We start from the raw sequence: 16,355 nt of genomic DNA, 5'->3' as shown, positions 1-16,355 counted from the left end.
TTCATTTCACAAGACAAGCCATATGGTCAATAGGCTTACTCATTTAAATAGTAATAATAACAACAGGAAGAGTCATCCATATGACTTAGTGTCAAAAATCTACAATTGTTGATGGCATGAGGAAAAAATACAGTAGGTATAACAAGGAAATTCCTGGATGCCAAGATCTGAGTTGGGGCAAGTGCTCTTTGGTGAGAAAATACTGAACAGAGATTTAAAATCACAAAATATACAGCAAAGTAAAATGTGGAAATATAGGCTGTTAGATACTTTTTTTAATGTGCCCTTATAAATTCCAAAACTTCCCTCTTCCTTTAGCATAAAAGACCACACATTTGGTAATAAAAAAGATAAGTAATACCTACTTTGTAAAATGGATAACTCTCCTGAAATATCCCACTGCTGAAAAACATAATTTATTACCTGAATGCAGCCCCTCAAATCTATGGATAAAATGTTGGTGTTGCATGGATGTGAAAGCCAACACTATCTGATTTTTGAAAGCAAATGCTGCACTATGTCTTATTTAACATTTTCTGCACAATATTTTTAGCACAAGCATCCTTACAATACCATTATGCCTAGTTAAACAACTGAGGCCAAGAAAGAGTAACTTGTTCAAGGCCACCTAGGCAAATTATTATTATTAATAATAATAATTTTTGTTTTTGTACCCTGCCCATCTGACTGGGTTTGTCCCAGCCACTCTGAGTGGCTTCCAACAGAATATGCCAAAACACATCAGAACATCATACATTAAAATCTTTCCATGGTAAATGTTACTATGAAGGCAACAGTAACATTTCTATACATGTGAATTCTGCAAAGATGCTGATGAAAACTTCCTTTGTTAATCTATCCTTCTTCACAGCGATGATCAAAAGTAGTAAACCCTCACTCTACAAAGATACTGCTGTATTGCACAAATTAAAAGTCAATTAAAAACAAGGAGATTGCAAAGTGCAATGAATTCAAAACATTTTCACAATACCATGATTAATCGACTTTTAGCCATTCATTTAACCCAGAACTAAGCAAATAATTCAAGCCAAGTACTTATGGCACTAAAATTGAACATGTCATTACTATAGCTCCTGTTCATGATTTTGTTACTATTGAAACATTAAACAAAGTTTTTTATCTTCGTCAGTTTGGTTCCTAATAACCCTATAAAGTAGATACCATTGTGTCTATTTTCTCTAATTTAGTTGATCTGGTGTTCCAAACATGCCCTTAAAATACTAAATATAGTACCAATTTGCCTGAAGATTTAATGAGTTTCCATTTACTCCCTACACAATTTTTTAAAGATTCAAGAAAAGGTAACTTCAATGACTTACAAGAAAAGTTTCATAAAATTTCACAAATGATATTGAGTTTCAAATGTTTACAAAATCATATGAAGAAATTAGGTTACCATGAAGGATGCACTACTGCTTTATTTTAAACTTCACAAAACAGTAATTAGGCTATTGGGTGAAAAGGTAAGAATGTACTAAAAAATGGTTCCCCCCCCCCATTTCAGTAGATTTATGAAGCCAGTAGCTTCAGTGACCTTGGGATGAAAGTACTTAACATCATTTTCTGATCTGAGGATGAGGGCAGGATGCATTTAAAGGAGCAGACCGTTTTTGCACATTGGCAACTTAAGAGTTTGTGGGTATATACTTTTTGGCTAATATGGGGACAAGAAGGTTCAAAATAACTGAAAGAGTGCAAAAACATAAATGAAATTACGTATGGAAGTTTCATGAATTTCTCTCTCTTTCTTAGAGTCCACTTGTGGATAAAATGTTTATGGAGCCCCGAATTCTGGTTCATCTTTTGCAGATTTTAATTTCCCTGATATACAGCACAATTCTATAGTGTCTACTCAACACTATCCCATTCAGTTTAATGGGGTTTACTCCATGGAAACTAGATATAGGTGTGCAGACTACACCTACAATTCTATATGTACTTACGTGGGAATAAGTCTCATGAACTCTTCCCTACTTCAGAGAAAACAGTGTTAATTTATTATTTCATCCCATTTGTTAATTGCTTCCAATGAAACATCTTGAAGTGATTTAACAATGAATACATATATAAAACTACAAATCAATTAAAATATTTTTATTGCTACATCTTTTTAAAGACATGTATATGACTGAACTACATTGATGTAATATCCCAAGGGCCCAGTTTCTTACCAATCATTATTAGCTGCTATAACAAAGAGGTAGGCACCTTAAAGACTTAAAGTTTAGCATCAGCACAGAGAATTTGTAGTTTTAATGAATTATGAAATACTTTGTCAATCCCTTAAGAGTTTACTGAGAAAATGTCTCAACTCAGCAAGAAATATTTAGGTGCACTGAGGGGAAAAATAATCATTTCATTAAAGAATTTAACAGCATAATCCTATGCATGCCTTCTCAGAAGTAAGTCCCTTTGAGTTCAATGAAGCTTTTCCCCAAGTTAACAGTACAGATGATTGCAGTCCAAGGCTGTAATTCTGAGTGCAAGTCCCAAAGAATTCTGTGAGCCTTAGAAGTAGATATGCACAGGATTAAGCTGTAAACTCCTTGTATACCAAATATTTCATACTATATGTGAAAATGACATTGTTTTAAAAAAATAGTGCTGGTGATCTATTAATGCCAACCTATCACACTACAAATAAATTGGAACCCTTGGAGAGTTGAGAAAATCAAATGAAAAGATTCTAAGAGCTCTGGCCAGGTAAATGAATAATTTTTAGAAAGTTTTAAGTTGATAATAATAAGACAAATTCCAGCAGCAATCCAGTTTTTAGAAACCCAGGACAAGGCCCTGTTTCGGTTTATTCTTTACCCAGGACAGGGCCTTGTCCTTGATTTCTAAAAACTGGATCACACTAAACTAGTGTCAGTTAGATAAATTGTTTCTATATAATGGTGAGAGAAGACAATTCACACCACAGTTTCTGTGAGCACTTTATTCCCTTGGTAGTCAGCAGATAGCCATCTGCCAGCCACCTAAACAAATGTGTTAGAAAGATGTTTGGCACCATTTCATGAACTTAAAACTACTGTTACATGCCCAGGCTGCAATAAACAGCTCCACAGTCCACACTGCTGTGATCCAACTGCTACCATAAAAACTGTATTTATAAAAATACTCATTCTGTAGAAATGTAACTTGTAAACACAGAGAGAGCATCTCTTGTTTCCCTGAGGTCCAAATGGAAGACGCCACTAAAAACACATTTATGTAGGTATTCTGCAGACTGCACTTGAAAGCAGTTATAGAACCATAAACAATAGCAGAGAGTAAGGCCTGGGAACTAGGAGTGCATGTCAAGTTCTAATGCTAATGTGCAAGGACTCTCATGAGTTGCTTCTTTGAAAGCCAATTGCTGCCATACATGATCTGAAGTGTGCATCGCAAGAAGGAAATGCACAATAGAGCAGAGCACACTTAAAGCATCCATGCTCACCATGGGTGGATACTCATAAATTTGGAAAACCAATTCCATGCTAGTGGTGCACACAGTGATTAATTTAAACTTTCAAGTGTTATGACAGGTTTCAGCACTAAATGACTTAAAAGCAAATTGTGCTGTGCAGCAGAGGCAGCCAACAGGATGCCCTCCAAATGTTGTTGGACTCCAATTTCCATTGGGCACAACCAGCATGGTCCATGATCAGGGATAATGTGAGAAACATCTGAAAGTTTCTCATTCCTCGCCTAGCTTGAATGGAAGTCACTCTTACTAGATATGGATTTTTCTCTATTTTGTTACCCAGTACTGTAACTAGAAATATCTGAGACTGGACCTGGGACCTTTTACATGCAAAGCATGTACTCTGTGATTCCTCCTCCCAACCTAATCCACTGCTTTCATATTTTAATAGGAAATTACATGTAGCTGAACGTGCTCTAGCCAAACCCTTTACATTTGCAAAATCTGTTTAATCTGAAATACTGCTGACTTCCAAGGCCAAATAACCTCTCTCTGGCAAACTGAGTCTTCCTTTAGATCAGGGGTGGCCGACTCCGAAGAGACTGTGATCTACTCACAGAGTTAAAAAACTGGCAGTGATCTACCCCCTCTTGGGGGGTTCAGGTCAAAGTTGTTGAGATTTCTTTAGGAAGGAGGAAGGCCCATTTTTAGGGGTTCAGGTCAGAGTTGTTGAGCTTTTCTGAGGCGGGAGGAAAGCCCTGTTTTGGGGGAGGGGGTGAATGGCTAAAATGTTGAGCATTTTTTTAGGGGAGCCAAAGTTATTGAGCTTCTTTGGGGGGAGCCAGTGATCTACCAGTGATCTACCACAGACGTCCAGTGATCTACCGGTAGATCACGATCTACCTGTTGGACGTGCCTGCTTTAGATCTATTTTTGTTTGCACTTCTTGCAAATTGCCATGATTTGCATAGATAGCCAATGCACAAAAAGCCACACAGACTATAAGCTTGCTCTAAAAGGGCTGTCTTTGAGCCTTCAACAATAAATGTATTCTGTTACCATTTTTTTGTTGCATGTAGGCAAGATTATATTTTTCTAAGCCTTTATTTCATGTAGTAACAGCCACTGATGGAATGAATTCTTGGCATGCATAAAATAGATTGCTTTCAATAAAATCATAAAATTACTATACGGATCCAGCATGATTTGGTGGCTGAAGTGCTTTAACTTAGGAAGCTTACACCTGAACCATTTAACATCTGTGAATTTTCTAGGTGGCCAAGAAAAGAGTGATTGAGGTGTTACAGTTTTTCCAAGTTATACACGGGATAAACTCAAGCAGCTACTTGAATCAAGACATGCTTACAGTGACTCAGATTTGCCAGTCCCTACTTTACAGTAGTCCAATGTTACAATGAGGCAAGGGATGTTTTTGAAAAAGTGTGCCATTTCACCGATTTCACTCGACTTTATACAATTAAATATGAATACAGATTGGGAAGCAGAAGAAAACAAGCTGAAAACATGCAGAAGTTGAGAATGTATTTTTGACTCATTCCTGTGATTTCCATTTACAGTAGGTAACTGTCCTTGGGAAGTACAGCACAACTGACATGCACAACAGTGGCTAATGGAAGAGCCTTGCTGCAAAAGCTTTCTAGGACACTTGAATCAAAATATCCTAAAAATAACCTTAGACTAGAAGAGAGAGAGAGAGATGCAGAACCATTCTTGGGAACAATGGAATTGTCAACACTGTAGTGCTACGGGATTAAAATTCCTTTAGGATCTTCCCCACCCTCATCCTTGTTTTACTGTATATTCCTTTAGTGCCAATTAAGGCATTACGTTTTGCAGTTGCCATCAGAGCCTTGCAGCCAGTATTGTAATTCAACCCTTATTACAACCAAGCATAGCCATATAAAACACAGTGACAATGCACATGTAAAATAAAAATTTAAAAAGCTGAATCTTTGTTTTCTTGCTTGATCTTCACTATTTCCAGATGATCAATGCTAGCAACAAAAAACATACATGGCTAATAGACAGCACAACTACAACTACTACACTTAAAACATTCAAACTGTCATATTAGATTGTAAGGAGTTTTCTAGAATGGCAAGTCCAGTTCAATTCAATTTCAGCTTTGGACTGGCTGGCTGGCTCTAACCAAGCTAGGTTTAGGTGAGGAACTAATTCATTGAAATAGTGAAGTGCAAATGGAGATGAGGAAATGAGACTCATCATTGTTACACATTTACTGGTGTAGGCCACAGAACCGGACATGCCCTAAATCAGTGCTTCCCAAACTTTCTGTCCCACAGACCACTGAGTCTTGGCAGATCATTTAATGAGTTTACTGCCTGTTGCAGCAATTCTACTATGTTGTGATAGATGCTGGTTTTTAAATTGTATTTTTATTGCTTCTTTCGTATTTCATATATTCCACCTGAATGAAGCTTGCGGTCCACAGACTATAGTTTGTGACACTGTGCCGTAAACCATTCTAGATCTTTTGAGCCAGATGGCTCAGAATTTTTTTTCTTGATGCAAGACAGAAGCAATGTGCTCCTGTGAATAAATTATTTCATTGGTATTCCTGCATTTCTGATGAGTCCCAAACTCGCTGTGAGACTTCACTGTATTTCACTCCCAGTATAGCATATCTAAAATAACAATTGAGTGGCCTTCACAGAATTTCTTAAGTTACAAATGCACTCTATCAATCTACCTCTGCTCTATGCATGGCTGATTAGAAGTAAGTCTCACAGAGTCCAAAGGGACTTACTTGCAAGAAATTGTGCAAGGACTGCAGCCTAAAACTCCTCCGTGTGTGCTATTAGTAATCTTCCTTTTAAGTCTTCTGCACAAGGATGTAGGAAACAATAATCAGTAGAGACTCTGCCAACCCCAGCAGTACTGACATGCAGGTGATATAGCCATCCATACAGCATAATAAAAGCCTAAGCAAGCCAATATAGATATAGGAAGATAGAAAAACTGGCATCCTGGATTTACCAAACACACAAACAGTATACCTTCAAGTGAAATGCACACACCTGTTGCAAATGCAGACCCTGCATCAAGACACCAGGCGTGGACATGGCATGTAAATAAACGCACCAAAGAATAGCAGTAGCAGCACCCCCCACCCCAAAGGCAAAAAAAGAAGATCCAAACTGAGCAGTTTTGCCCCTTCTTTCTCCCCCTCTTCGCCCCCTTACCAGCTAGCCCTCCGCTGCCTCCATCTCCTCCGTGCCCCTTTCTTCTCTGCAGGATGAAGTAAGGGTTGGCCCTCTCCGTGGTCCACAGGGCGTTTGCCAGCAGCACCTCCTCCGGGTTCACCCACATGCTCCCGGCCAAAGACAAAGGCAGCCTGGACGGGATTCGCTTCAGACGTCTTATTTCGCTTTTAAATCATGCGGAGCCCGGGACGATGTTGCGAGCCCCGGTTCGCTTCAAGCGCCCTGCCCAGCCCAGGTAGGAGCCCGCAACGCCCCGGCCAGAGGAAGGAACATCGGGGTTAGAAAGGGGAAGAAAAAGCAGCACCATCCCCACCGCGATTCTCCAGCCCCGGATCAGCCCCTTCTCCAAGCCGAGAACAGCAGCAGCAGCTACCGGTAGGCGAGAAGACTCGCTCGGTGGCGGACGCGGGGATGAGCCGAGCGAGTGACCTCAGAGAGCATCAGCTGCGACGCCTGGGCCCGCCCAGCAGCCTCGCCGCCTCCCAGCCTCCTCACTGCATTCAAGCTCCGGGAAGGAGCCGGTTGCGGAACGGCGCCCCCACTCGGAAAAACGCGAGGTTAGCAGCTGTTCTCCTTCCGGCACAAGAGCTCGGGAGGTCCGCTCCGCTGCATAGACGAAAAATGCAAAAAATAAAATAAAAAACCCTCGCAATGTCTGATGCTGACGAATAAAGGCCAAGCCTATCAGTAGGGAGCGATTGCAGGGAGCGAGATCCACCGTTCGGCATCTGTGATACGATTACGGGGAAATCACAACAGGTAACCCTGGCGAGAATGCGCCCGCGCGCATAATTACACACACACCTCCGGATTGGTACTGCTGAGAGCCTCCCAGCGCACCACGGATCTTTGAAGATCACCTACCTAACTACCCCGCCCACGCTAGATTTAAAACACGCGCATAGCCTAGCAAGATTTCAGCGAGCGCGCATATGGGTCTAAAAAGTCTGCCAGGGAGCAACACGGATATATCCGAGATCACTGCAAAATCATCCGCATCACGGTCTGACAAGTGGTCGTTTATGGCACCTAAGGAGATGGGCATCCACAGGGCGATCACCTGCCAGTAACTGCCACCGCTCGGAGCATGATGCACAAAGCGAATAAATCTAACCACCCTGCCATCTCTCGGTAGCCACAGATGGCTTGCTCGTACTGTCCATTTCTGCTCAATGAAAAGCGGAACGGGAGGGGGGCATGGAACGTCACCAGCTCCCGTTCTGCCGAACGCTTTCTATGCGCAAGCGCGCGACCTTACGACTAGCGCGCCGCCAGGTTCCGAAAAAGGCGTGGCCAGCGCCAGCAGCACAACCTGCGCAACGTTGTTTGGTTTCCTCCTTCCTGCAATTCCAGGAGCCAGTCACGCGCCCTGTCTGTCCTTGCTCCTGTCCTGTGCAGGTCTCGGCAGAGACACCACCGTCCCTGCCCCACCCCGGTTAGAACCGGCGCAGGATCGGAATCCCCCGCAGAGCTCTGGCAGCGAGCTGATCTTTAGGGAGGTTGCGAGAGGAGAGCCATTCCTTTCTCACCTGATCTCCCAAGTCAGAATTCCTAAGCAAAACAGACTTCAAAGAGGCGAGGCTCCAGCAAATGTTGCCGAACTAAATAGGACATGGGAGTAGCCAGGATTTATATGTGTGTGTGTTTTTTGGGGGGTGGGGGCTGGCTTTGGGTGGCAGAACCTCAGTTAAGGATTTTTATTCATTTTCTTGTGAAATAGGATCAGCAAATTCCAATCCATTCAGTTCGAATTTAATTGAAAGAGTCAATTTCTTTCCAATGAAGGGATTAGCATAGCTAGAAAGATAAAATTACCAGCCATGATTACTACTGTTGTGTTAGCCATCATTTTATCTCCCAGAAATGGTGCAAACCTACACACACAATTACTGTACCTCCATTCCTTCATGTAATTTTATGGACTATGCTTTTTTCTCCTCTATATCTGTCAATTTAAAACACCACATATATTTGACAAAATAGTCTCTGGTCCTCAAAAGCTTATTCCATAATAGATGTCATAAGATTTGCTTTTCAAGAACCAATGCCCCTTTTAGTAGACTATGGCAATCTAATTATGGCAGGGGTGGCTAGCCTTCAGTTTAGGAGCTAGAGTGACTGCCCACAAGATAATTTTGACCTTGAAAATATGTCCTCCCCCATTGCAACATCATCATCAACAACAACAACATGCAAATGACCTACCCAGGGTTATCAGATTGGCATTTGATGAGTGGAAAGGAGGCAGCCCAGCTCATCTACACAAATCAGCTGAAGGGTGGGGGCTTGCCAACTATTTGAACTAGTCCTTAGCAGCAGTTTGATCTGCAGTAATTAGCAGGGCACTGTGGGTTAAACTGCAGAGCCTAGGGCTTGCTGATCAGAAGGTTGGCGGTTTGAATCCCCGCAACGGGGTGAGCTCCTGTTGCTTGGTCCCAGCTCCTGCCAACCTAGCAATTCGAAAGCACGTCAAAGTGCAAGTAGATAAATAGGTACCGCTATAGCGGGAAGGTAAACACCATTTCATAGCTGCCAAGTTATCCCTTATTTTAAGGGATTTTCCCTTATGCTGAATAGGCTTCCTCGCGAGAAAAGGGAAAACTTGGCAGCTATGCGCCATTTCCGTGTGCTGCTCTGGTTCGCCAGAAGCGGCTTAATCATGCTGGCCACATGACCTGGAAGCTGTACGCCGGCTCCCTCGGCCAGTAATGTGAGATGAGCGCCGCAACCCCAGAGTCGGTCACGAATGGACCTAATGGTCAGGGGTCCCTTTACCTTTACCTTTAATGTTATACCTCACTGCTTCCCCTGCCCATTCCTGCCTATCAACCTGTTACAACTGTGGTAGCTGTGTGGGAAAGCTAAATAAATGGCTCAACACAGCAATACAGTTACCCTAGGACTCCAGGAGCAACAAAAGTGTCCACTCCACTTGTCATCCACAACTCTCATCATCTTTCCAAGTCCATCATCAGGAACTTAACAGCTCATCCTGGAAGATGCAGGTCTGTTATTTCTACCTGGAAGTTTCCCCACAATTGATGATGAGTCTGAGGAGAAGTGTGGGTTGGGCCACCTGGCTTGGAGAGAGCCTGGAGTGCTAGACAGGGAGGCCTGCAATAAGCCCCCAGGGCAGAGGTTATCCATACTGGCTATACTTAGTAATGTATCTGGAAATAGGCCCCACTGAGGGTTTGTTGTGCAATACTCCCAATCAACTATAATTGCGCAATCTGAATTCACCAGCATGTGACTGATTCCCACCTAAAAATAGGGAATGTCTGGAAGTGCCTATAGTGTGCCTAGTAATGGTGGAACTTTGCTCTGTGAGTGTTGAAGGATAATCCGCTTTCTTTATCTGCAGGTAGGAGGGAATTATGTGTTTCTTCTATGCCAGGGAAAGTTCCCCCTGCTGGTTTCTTACCAAGCTGCCGTGAAAAGATTAAGAGCAGGCCACATTTTTCTGGTCCATTGGCAACCCAGAACACAAGCCCCCTCTGGGATATTTGTATAATGATTCTGTTGTTAGCAACTGCACTTTCCCTCCCTTCCTACCCTCTGCCAACCTCACATTGTGCTATAAGCTATGATTTTCCTTCAGTAGGAGAGTAGGGGGGGGGGGAGGCCAATCATGTTTAAGCTGCTTTGGTAGCACAAAGGATTGTCTTGCAATATAGGAAGTCCCCTGAGTGGGCCTCTGGTTCAACAATATGTTGAGCCTTTGCATTTAGGAAAATATCACTTCTAATTGGCAGGGTATGTCTTGACACCTGCAAATTTATATGCTATGCTTGGTTGTTGTTTTTTTAATCCCTGTTGCTTGGATTCCTCTGTGGAAGCCTTGTGAAGCCTCTCTACTATACTGAATTCTCCTTTCTTTTTTTCCTGTATTTTACCATTTTCTATAATTAGATCATCCCTATTTGGGTTTTCTTAAAAAATATTTCTGATAAAAAACAGTATAAATCCTACTAAAGGCCACATTCACACCATGCATTTAAAGCACTTTGATACCGCTTTAAATAGTCATGGCTTCCCCCAAAGAGTTCCTGGAGCTGTTTTGTTAAGGGCCCTGAGAGTTATTAGGAGATCCCTGACAGCTACAATTCCCAGCATGGTATAACAGTCAATCCTTTTGCACAGGGAACCCTGGGAGCTGAAGCTTTGGGAGGAGAATGGGGATAGTCGGAGAACTCTCACCACCCTTAGTAAATTACAGTTCCCAGAATTTTCTCCCTTTTTTTGGCCGGGGGGGGGGGCATGGATGTTTAAAGTGGTATCACTGCAATGTGCTCTACGTGGGGCTACCTTTGAAGGTGACCCGGAAACTACAACTAATCCAGAATGCGGCAGCTAGACTGGTGACTGGGAGCGGCCGCCGAGACCACATAACACCTGTCTTGAAAGATCTACATTGGCTCCCAGTACGTTTCCGAGCACAATTCAAAGTGTTGGTGCTGACCTTTAAAGCCCTAAATGGCCTTGGTCCAGTATACCTAAAGGAGCGTCTCCACCCCCATCGTTCTGCCCGGACACTGAGGTCCAGTGCCGAGGGCCTTCTGGCGGTTCCCTTGTTGCAAGAAGCCAAGTTGCAGGGAACCAGGCAGAGGGCCTTCTCAGTAGTGGCGGCCGTCCTGTGGAACGCCCTCCCATCAGATGTCAAAGAGAAAAACAGCTACCAGATTTTTAGAAGACATCTAAAGGCAGCCCTGTTTAGGGAGGCTTTTAATCTTTAATCAATTATTTTATTCTTCTGTTGGAAGCCGCCCAGAGTGGCTGGGGAAACCCAGCCAGATGGGTGGGGTATAAATAATAAATCATCATCATCACAGTACTTTAAATGTGTGAATGTGACCAAAACAATTGAGAACAATGCTACCCATTATTCCATTCCTACAGCTGTGTCCTTGATTTTCCTTCTTTAAGAAAAATCACACAGCACAGCACCACAACAGACACATCCCACCTACTCCAGAAGTTGAAGCTGCAACTACACAGGCAGCTAGATGGGACCTCTAGTAATAACCCTTAGGCAAGCTGTTGACATCTGTTTTCCCAGCATGAAGAAGCTGACAAACATTAGGATTAATAGTGTTTGCTGATGTCTCTGCTAGGTATAAGAAAACCACAACCAGCACAAGACCCTTCTTGAGAAAGAAGTACTTTGTTAAGGCTGCTTCCTTTAAAGTTCAACCCTGGAATGAAGAAGGCTATGAAGTAGTTCCAAAGTAGTTAACTTACAAAAAGATACAAAACCAAGGTACGGTAGTTTTCACATCCTCAAAGAAATGAGGAAGGATGTTGGACGCAACAAACCAACAGCTTTTGCTTCCTCATCAAGTTGACTGTTTACCAGAATGGAAAGGCAAATAACATAGCAAAACCAGACTGTTAACTTTGTAGACATAGTTATCAGTGGTATTTACCATGTGAGGACATCTGTTTGTGGAGAAATATCACATCTAAGGAAATATCAAACTGCATATCTGTGAGTTATCAAGTAGTGAGTACGTTAGCATGGTCTCTCTGAACTCTAGTTGTTGATCGGGTCTGTTCCCAAATTTATCCTGATAAATGTAGCATTTTAAAACATACTACTGATTGCATCAAACCCCCTTGACTACATTTGCAAAATCTTTTGGACTTGTTTTCTTTGTGCCTGCAATGGCTAATCTCGCAGACAGTGAAAAGATACATGCTTAAACTAGAAACTGACCTGCCATTTGACTGTTAACAATGCACAACGGCATCTGTGTTTTTTCAAGTCAACATACCGGTATCTACCACCATGTTATTTTGTGCTACCTGCAGAAGCCAATCTATAAGTGAGACATAGAGCATGAGTCTGTACATGGGCATAGCCAAGATTTTTGTTGGGGGGGGCAGGCCTTTTGTTGGGGGGGGGAGAACCTCAGTTTGCTATATATTTTTATTGATTTTTATTGATGGGGGCAGCTATCCCTCCCTGTCCCCCTTGGCTACACCCATGAGTCTGTATATGTTTAGTTTGAAAGTAAATCGTATAGCATTCAAGAGAATTTACCGACAAGTATGTGTGGGACTCCAGCCTTCCATTGTGCAGAAGTTCCACCCAGTTCATTTGGGTTTACTGCAATGTTCTGTGCATAGAATAGAAGCCTTAGGCATTCTCTCTTCCCCACTTAATACATTTTAGTTCATTGTGGCATTATCCCATAAATATATTCCTCAGTGAAGAAAGAAGATTGTATTCCTGAAGCATCACAAAAAGGAAAAAACTATGATTTTGATCTAGTGCCCAAAGATTTTCAAGACACAGACAAAGAACTGATGGTTAAACCTGCAGCTGTTTGATATTCATATTCAAAACGGGGCCCACGGTCAATGAAAAATATAGTCAAGTAATTGGGCATCCATTAGGTACTTTGTACTTCTGGGGTTTGTATTGCCTGTACTTTGCTTTGTGGCTCAGCCTTGCAACTTTCCTCTGCATCAGGGACAATAAATAATAGACAGGGGGTGGGCATGAGGAGCCTTTGCAAACTACAGCCTGGATTCAGGTTCTACATCAGCACAGCATTCCGGACATACCGAGTGAAAATGGGCATAAAATGCATTGAAATCTTTCAAGTCTAGTTTCAGAAGGATAGAGGCAATGTGTATTAATCTCCTTCAAAACCTTGATTCTATTTTTTTTTAATAAATAATTTTTATTTAAACAAAAAAATACAAAAATACAGAACAATATCATCACATCTTGTTTTTTCAAACTTCTTCACTTCCCCTTGTTACCGTCCTTTAATAATTAACTCATACCATTTCCACTCTTAGCTAGACATCAAAAAAATTACATCTTAACTCCCATTTCATATCTTATTCATACATAATTCTTATTCATTTTGTATAGAAGAGTGAAGAAAAAATAGAAAGAAAAAACCCACAAAAATAGTAAAAAGACATAATCATAATTTTCAAGTTCTAATCTAAGCATTTCGGACTTCCTCATTCCCCCTTCTTGAATTCCTTATTGTTCACTAATTATTGCAGTTTCCAAATCTAAAATTACATTCTTTCTTCCAATTTGTAACTTCTTTTTAACCATTTACCCTTCATACTTCTCTTTACCTTTATTACCCAACATTTTCTACCCTTTTACCCAAAAATATTCAAGATTAATTTTCAAAATCTTCCCCCCTTTTTATTCCCACCCTCAAAACTAAATCTACCCCCTTTCCTTGGAATCGGTGTCTCCAGAGATTTCAGCCAGCTCCTTGATGCTTTCCGAGTTCAAACCGTGTTTTATCAACCTGTAAAAATTACCTCAATTCCTCTTCACCCCACTCCTGGTCTGTCCCAACCTAAATTTTGCTCAACCCTCCCCCCCTGCTGTATTCCCAACATTTTATTTTCAATCTCATTCTCTTTCTGTCCCCCTCCTGCTTCCTTCTTCCCCATAGCTGCCAAGTATCCCGTATCCGCCGGGAAAACCCCTTTTTTCTTACCGTTTCCCGGCGGTCTCCCGTTTAGTGGAAAATCCCGGTATTGTCCCTTAAATCGGGATACTTGGCAGCTATGAGTGGAAGAGAATGCAATTGTTAGCAACCCTAATTACCCGGCCATTTTTCTGGTGCCGCTTGCCCTTCTATGGGCACCAGAAAATGGTGGCGCCGGCACCGGAAGTCGCTTCCGCGCATGACCGGAAGTTGCGTGACGCGACTTCGGTGGCGCTTTGCCCTTCTATGGGCACCAGAAAATGGCGGCGCTGGCGCCGGAAGTCGCTTTTACGTGTTTCCCGTCATGCGCGGAAGCGGCTTCCGGCGCTGGCGCCGCCATTTTCTGGTGCCCATAGAAGGGCGAAGCGCCACCGGAAGTTGCGTCACGCAACTTCCGGTTATGCGCGCGCTGCCGATCCCGGATATTTACGACCCGGACTTGGCAGGTATGTTCTTCCCCTCTCTCACTGGGGTAACAACCTTTTTGTTTTTCCCCTTTTTGAGGGACTTTTGGATCAAAACCCTTCCCTGTTCCACCCCTCCCACCGGTGAAACAGTGGTTTCTTCTTCATCCTCTTCTGTCTCAGAAATCAGTTCTGTTGGTTCAGCAATCTGCTCTCCCGTAATTGTTGCGTTTCCTTCAGAGTTACGGTTCTCCTCTGCCATTTCCAGAATTTCCCCTAAAGTCATATCACAGCATGCGTCTTCTTCTAATCCTTCCTCTTCTTCCTTTTCTCCCTCACTAAATTCATGTGGATTGTCTATTTCAAAGTTCGGTTCTATTAATTCATCAATCCTCTCATCCATACTTGTTACAGCTCCTTTAGGATTACAGATCTCCTCTGTCATTTCCAAAATTGTTGTCAAAATCAAGTCCCACTGTGTAACATTCTTCTCACAGTCCAGAACCTTCTCTTCCAACCTGTTGGTGCTCTCCGCCTCCATAATTGTGGCAGGCAGGAAGTGGTATTGTTGTTGTCCTTGTCTTATATTTTCCAAAAATAAAAAAATAAAAAAATAAAATCCCGTCTGAACTGGATCTAACCTCTATTTCATTGCTTTTCTCTTAATGTTCAGTCTCAAGTTCAGCACTGAGCAGCCTTAAGATTTATTTTTGAAACTTCCTCTTTTACTCGTCTGCAGCTCTCAGTCTCAGGCTTATACAGACAGTCACATTCTTTTCTATTGTGACGTCATAAAGACGGCTAGCCGGTCCTTCCTTTGACCTGACTCCAAGTTCACAGGGGGGTTTCTCTTTAACAAATCACAGTCTTTTAGAGATTTATAAACACTTTGTCCTTTTCCCTTACTCTGCATCAGGAAAAAGTTTTCTTTTAAAGCAAAGTTCCTGAGCTTTCCATAGCTTTACTGCATCGTCCGTTACTCAATTGGGGGGGCTGACTTCCCTTTTAAGCCTCCTCCCAGCGCCAAATTTCTCAGTCCAATTCACAAATTTTGACTTACTTGTTCCAAATCTGATCTTTTAACAGGAAGAATCCGCCACTTGCAGGCTGTAGGCTCGGAGCTTCGCTTCGTGGAGGTAACGATGGCACCCAAAATGGCTCCCACGACTGCCACTCCGCTGGCTCTTGGGGCTCTTACGAGCTTACCGGGCAGCGGAGTTGCCTTGGGGCTCTGCCGGGCTACTTCGCCCCTGGGACGCTCTACCCGGGGTTCTTATGGAGATCCGCGTGGCCCTCGCGGGATTCCCCCCCCTCCGCGGAGCCAGAAACCTCGGAGCTCGAGGTTTCTGCGCCTCTCCGCCAGCGCGGCAGACTGGAAGTCTCCAAAACCTTGATTCTAAATGCAAATTATTGCATGCACTTAATTAGTTTCTTACATTTATATGCCAACTTTCTTCTGTCATGGGACCATCCTATCCAGGCACTGACCGGACCCAGAACTGCTTGGCTTCAGCAAGGTGGTGCCTTTAGACCACACCCTGGGATGTCTGTTCTGTTGGCTTAAAAAAAAACAAAACTCTGCTTCTCCCAGCCCACTGAGTCTGGGGGGAAAGCTAGCTTGAGCTGCAACTAAGTGTGATGATGGATGGCATCAGGACCTGGTATATTGGGACATTTGCCAGGGCCTATGTGTTCTGGCAGGGCCTACTGGGATTTTGCCTTGGCATTCTGCCCCACTGCCTCCAAGCAGCTGTTGCAGCAGCAGCCACCAGCCTCGTCCTCTGGCTCACAAAGGAGCCTACCTGGC

At 42.9% G+C, this 16,355-nt stretch overlaps 1 protein-coding gene across 1 annotated transcript in view; it reads right to left on the bottom strand.

The window, feature by feature from the left end:
• TBC1D9 (TBC1 domain family member 9) overlaps positions 1-8,229 on the bottom strand; it is a 49,734-nt gene extending 41,505 nt beyond the window's left edge. The window contains exon 1 of the mRNA XM_035111690.3: positions 6,652-8,229. Coding sequence (XP_034967581.3) covers positions 6,652-6,778 — 127 coding nt within the window. The 5' untranslated portion in view covers positions 6,779-8,229. The remainder of the gene's footprint in view (positions 1-6,651) is intronic.
• Between the last annotated feature and the right edge of the window lie 8,126 nt (positions 8,230-16,355).

This window comes from Zootoca vivipara, chromosome Z1 (assembly GCF_965207765.1).
Source record: "Zootoca vivipara chromosome Z1, rZooViv2.hap1.1, whole genome shotgun sequence".
Classification (NCBI taxonomy): domain Eukaryota; kingdom Metazoa; phylum Chordata; class Lepidosauria; order Squamata; family Lacertidae; genus Zootoca; species Zootoca vivipara.
The sequence above is the reverse complement of the archived record's forward strand: the minus strand, read 5'-3'. Positions and strand labels throughout refer to the sequence as shown.